General features: G+C 38.2%; 1 protein-coding gene across 1 annotated transcript in view; it reads left to right on the top strand.

The window, feature by feature from the left end:
* Positions 1 to 5962, top strand: part of RNF180 (ring finger protein 180) — an 83733-nt gene that overhangs the window by 66332 nt on the left and 11439 nt on the right. The window contains exon 6 of the mRNA XM_006762423.2: positions 1248 to 1376. Coding sequence (XP_006762486.1) covers positions 1248 to 1376 — 129 coding nt within the window. The remainder of the gene's footprint in view (positions 1 to 1247; positions 1377 to 5962) is intronic.

The raw sequence follows: 5962 nt of genomic DNA, 5'->3' as shown, positions 1-5962 counted from the left end.
AGGAAAGGATGGAGACAGTGAAGAAAGCAGTTCCATGAGAGGGCAGGAGCTCACTGGAGGATCCTCATTTCTGGCTTATATTGATGTGGGGAAAGCGGTTCTTTTCTAATACCAGATCCCTTGTTGGGGTCTTTGGAGTGAAAAAAGTGGAGGTACCAATGACATCCTTTCTCAATATTATCTCTGGCTATTTGTATGAGAAAGCATTTACTAGACACCTGTTTCAATAAGAAGCATTTAGACCATGTACACAGCGATTTAGACAGATGTTGTCCCTGCCTTTCATGATCTAATTTAACACTGATAATTATTTTAAAATTGCTTTCCCTAACATCTTAAAACAATGATGATTCAAATGTTCTTTTGATTCATTTATCAAAACAACAAAGCTATAATTATTTATACCCAACCTCAAAAGAATTTGAGGTGCTTTAAAGATATAATTTATGAAGTAGCGGCAAAAGGGGATGTGTTAATTGAAATGGAATATAAAGACCAGGTGAGAATGGATGGGCTGATAAATAAGCCATATGGCCCTACATTATAACTACAATTAGATATGAACTACCTGGTTTTAAATAATCTGGCTGCCTAGGGAAAATTAAAACTATGTACACAATTAAATGATTCTCATGATTCATGAAAAGAAACATAGCATTTCCTAAAGGTGAGCAAAGATTTTTCTGGCATTTTAAAGGGAATTTTTCATGTGATTTCTCCTAGAGGATATATTAGAAAAGCTGATACTGCATTTGCTCTGAGGATTTTTTAAGGTCATCACCTACTTGGTATCCTCAGGTTTTGCATCTGCAGATTCAACCAACCATGATCACTCCTGAGCCTCCCATGATTTTACTCTAGCTATTCTGTTACTACATCCCTAACACATTATTATTCCCCCCTTTTATTTAATGTGCCTTCTATTTCCATCTTTTAGTCTGCAGTCTTCTTGAGGGCAGGAGATATGTCTTATCCACCGCTGCATCCTCCACGTCTGGCAGAGTATCTGACGTATAAGCTTCACAGTACATGCGTGTCCTATGTTGACATAATCAAAGTTGCCTCAAATGTGAATTTGGGAGAATTTCATTTGGCTTGACTTACAAAGAAAATTGACTCTAGTTTCGTCTTCACTGTCTTAAAGAGATTTGACTATATTACCAAAATATTACAACAATTATTTTTTGTGTTCTTGCCATTTTACTCAAATTAATGTTTTAAAATAGTTTGCTTTTGCTTTATTCTAGAACTGAACAATGCCACAAAAACATTCTTCACTAAAGAATATTTGAAAATAAAACAAAGCTTTCAGAAATCCAGCTCTGCAAAGTGGCCCCTACCGAGCTGCAGAAAGAAAGCATTCCATCTTTTTGGAGGTAAGGAAACTAATAATTTTTTTTTTTTAAAAAAAGGTCTGCTAGCTTTGCACAAGCTTTCTTTTTAAAGCTATTTCCTTCCTGCCTCAACAGTGTTACCAGAAACATATTTCTGAATTGATCCATTTTAAGTAAGGATTTTGCTGAAAGCCACAGGTGTACACATGAAGAAAATGGAGACTATGCAATACAAGCAATAATTGGGAGAAACTCATTAAATTTACTTTGCCTTGTGGTCAGTAATGTTTAATTGGGTAGGTAATGAAATGCGTCTCAAAAGTAAGAGATTTGTCTATTTAGGTTTAGTATTTTGCAGTTGTCTCACAAGATGAGGACAAGTAGTTCGTGGCAGAGCCTTGTCTCAGAGGCGTCTAGTGGACTAGGAAGACCAGCCTCTGTGTTCAGGTCTAACTAGCTGTTTGACCTCAGGGATATCATCGAAACCCCTTCTTTTGTTTCTGTCTTCTGATCTGTTAGATGGGAATAATTATATCGGCCCTGTCTAATTAATGGAGTTGCTATAAGGATCAAACAAGCTAATGTGAAAGCACTTTCTAAATTATAACAAATTGCACTACATAGAAGGAATTATCAAAATAAGGGCAAGGCAATCTATAATACCTTTTCCACCTTTGAGAATTTCTTACTGTTTATACAGTAACAAATGATCATACAATGAGTTTAAAATATAATTTCACCTTTTATAAAACCATGGTATGTCAGAGAATGATCCATTGTGCAGTTTTAGTACTTGCCCTTGATGATATTACGGGGTCTGGGAGGGAAGGGTTAGATGTGGGATACGGGGAACTGTGATCTTCAGGGAACAGGAGGGACTTTTGTAAAGAAGATGGATAATAGCACAGCAAGGACATCAACCAAAAGGAGAAAGAAACAGAGCCTGCATGCTTGAGGTAAAAAAATTAACTGATTTACAAACTCCCTAAGGTTTGAAGAAAGTAGTTTAAGGATTAAATATAACTTTATACAGTGGTTTGAATGAAGAAAGTAGTTTAAGGCCATTATATAAAGACATATATTTTAAAGTGGTTAGTATCTGTAGAAACTCATTATCCACAGAATGGGGGTAAAAATATTTAAAATGTATCACATTTTGCCCTAAATATGAAATCAAATCTAAGGAAATCAGTCTTACTTAAGGGATTTTATGCTAAAGAGGAGAGAATTTATAATATGAATTATGTGTTTTAAAATATTCCTTTGTATCCTACCTTCTACGATATACCCAAATTTTAAAAAGAATGAAGCACCTTTGTGATCACCCCATAATTTCCTTCATTTTTTGTGTTCGTGGCTGCTGACACTACAGTTTAAACAGTTACTTCTTTGTGGTTTCATCTTATTGGTCCTCCACACAGAGCTCAAGTTTTTATGGAGGAGTTCAAAGTAGCTTTATTGCACAACCTAACTTAAGCAATAGGTTACTGTTAGGGGCTCAGGGAGAGCCCAGCTGTCAGGCTCAGTCAAAACTGAGAGTTAAGCCTTTAACCACTTGGTGCAGTGCTATAAGCAAGAGTCTAAAACCGAAGGAAATGCCAAATCCCCCTCCCAACAGCCCCCGCCCTCCGTTCCATTTTCCCCTGGAACCACACCCTGGTCCAGGGTCGGATCAGCACAGAGGTGGGGGTAATCTCACTGCTGAGGGAGTTCTGATCAAAAGTCACCGGCAGTTTTATGGACCCTGAGGTTTGTAAGGGCTTTTTGTTGTTATTTTTAGGGGATATTTTTAGTGGGGGTGAGGAGGTAGCAAATGAGAAGGGCTAGGAGTGGAAAAGTACTGGGTACTAACTCAGAGTCAGAAAAAATGTCTTGAAGGTTTCCCCCTTCTCGCAAAGAGGGCTCAGCAGAGGTGCCTGGAAGCCCTCTGCCACGGCTTCACGTGAAGGACCTGGGTAGGAATGAGGCGCTGGGATAGGATGTCAGTATGTGAATGAGCATCACTGGCCAGGGGGCCTGAGACCTTGACTGCAACTCCTTCAGAGACATATGCCCTGGCCTGGCCGAACACCAAGACTGGTGTGGGAGGGCCCCTCTCCCTGCAAGGCCTGCCAGGTAAAGCCTCTGTAATTGCCACACTCAGGATTTTAATGGCACACTGGACTCCTCAGTAACCAGGATTACTGTGCCTCTTCTGTATTTCTTTGTTTGCTTTCTGTTCCCTGAATTTTGTCTGTCATTTTTTTATATAAGTATACATGTGTATACTTAACTTCATTTAATTTTGGTTGTTTTTGAACATTTGCAATGTTAATGTATACATTCTTCTACATATGCGTTCTCACTCAGCATTATGTTTCTTGGATTCATCCATTTCAGGAAGTGTAACCACATTCATTTATGTTTACTGCCATGCTGTTGTTCCTCGTGAGGATATGGCACCATTTACTGGGCATCTATTCTTCCTGATGAGCAGCTGAGCTGTCCAGGTTTTTGTTGTTATAAACAGTGCTGCTATAAACATTGTCTCTTGTCTCCTGGACCATAAGAGTTCCTCAGAATATATTCCACTAGAAAACTGCTGGGTCATAAAAAAAAAATCTTTAACTTAATTACCTAAACCAAACCATTTTCCTAAATGACTCTACTGATTTGCCACCAGCTTTGTCTACCACATTTGATATTTTCAGTCCTTTAGCTTCTGATGGTCTGATAGGTATAAAATGAGATCTCATCAGCATTTTAATTTCTCTAATTATTAATAGGAATTGAACATACTTTTACATGTATATTGGGCAATTGAGTTTCTTCAGCTGTGATATTCATTTCTGAATTTTGTCCATTTTCCTATTGTGTTTTTCTTGTTGATTATTGAGAGTTTTTAAAATATTTTTGGTGACGCCTTTTTCTGTTAATTATAAGAATGGCAGCTGTGGTCTTTTCACTTTATGATATCTTCCAGTGAATTATAGTTCTTCTTCATCTTTCTGGTGTGTATTATCCCCTTAAGAAATTCTTTATCCATTTCCTGAGTGTTTCTTAAATAGATTTAAAGGTCTTTGGAATTGATTTGTGGTGGTGTTTTGTGGGATTAGGGGAGGGGGAGCTGCTGTGTTATAAGTGGGGATCCAACTGCTTGGGGGATTTTTCTGTTTAATTTTTTTCTAACTATTTATTGAAAATAATTTATTTCCCTACTGATCCTCAATGCTAATATGTCATATTTTAAATTTCCATTGTGTGGGTCTATTTCTGAGATACCCTTTTGTCTTAATTGCTAAAGTTTTATGTCCTGACATCACCTTTTAAAAACTTGTTTTTCTGTAAGAGAGCCTTGGCTTTTTTCTTTTTGGGTTTTAAAACCAGCTTCTCAGGTTCAATGAAAAACTATGTTGGCTTGAGTGAGGGAGGACTTATTCAATATATTAGTCAACTGGGGGAAAATGGACACCTTTTAGTAATAGCTTTCCCTATCCACTCACTGGTTTTCTCCTTTTATTGAGATCCTCTAAATCTTTATATCTTATAGTAAAATCTTATAATTTTCTTTACAAACGTCATACACATTTTTAGGTTAGAGATATTCCCATGTACTTGCTGTGTTGTTGTTCTCATTTTCTGAACATTGGGTACAGGGGAGAGTTGTGCCCGTCCTGCTTCTTCACTTACAGCATACCATCCTCACTAGACTGCCCCCAGTCCTACTTTCCATGAGGTTGGGTTTATTTATCATCTGTTTGTATTCTTATATAATGTGTACTATTGGTTTTTGTGCATATATTTTTAATTTATGGAAATGGGAGGTTTGGTTTGTTTTTGCTTGAGCCTGCCTTTGTATCCTTTTTAAAGAACAGAGCCACACTGGTATTATAGTGTATAGGTATATTGTGTTTGCAGATTAAATTGTCATGCTGTGAAAGTTTGTGTTTTTAATTTTCTTCCCTTTTATTATATTTTAAAATTCCTTTTGTCTTTTTGGTTTTGTATGAAAGGGAGATTTAAAAGGTTTGATTCCCAACCTGTTTGTTATCTTTTTCACTTAGCACTAGACTTTTAGATCCATCCAGATGGCTATGTGTACCTCTAATCTGTGGGTTCTAATTAATACTCTACTGAGGTGTGTATCTACCTCATTTTCTTCTCTATTTACTGACTGGAATCCAAAATACCTCCAACTCCCTGCCACTGAAATAACACTAATGATACTGTGGTGTGGACCGTGTGAATATTTATTTGGTGTATAGACTTAGGAGCAGAATGTCTGGGTCATAGAATCCTATATAATAAAAGGGTAATATGCAAATTGACCCTAACAGTGGAACGATCAGGAACTACCATTCACTATGACATGTATTGACCACGAGGGGGCAGATGCTCAATGCAGGAGCTGCCCCCTGGTGATCAGTGAGCTCCCACAGGGGGAGCTCTGCTCAGCCACAAGCCAGGCTAAGGGCTGCGAGCTCTGTGGTGGTGGCAGAAGCCTCTCCCACCTCCTCAGCAGCACTAAAGATGTCCAACTGACGGCTTAGGCCCGCTCACTCCAGGAGCCTAAGCCATCAGTCGGACATACCCCAAGGGCTCCTGGGCTGCCAGAAGGATACCAGCTTAGGCCTGATCCCCTGGGGAGG

The sequence above is a fragment of the Myotis davidii genome, unplaced genomic scaffold, assembly GCF_000327345.1.
Source record: "Myotis davidii unplaced genomic scaffold, ASM32734v1 scaffold135, whole genome shotgun sequence".
Lineage (NCBI taxonomy): Eukaryota > Metazoa > Chordata > Mammalia > Chiroptera > Vespertilionidae > Myotis > Myotis davidii.
The sequence above is the reverse complement of the archived record's forward strand: the minus strand, read 5'-3'. Positions and strand labels throughout refer to the sequence as shown.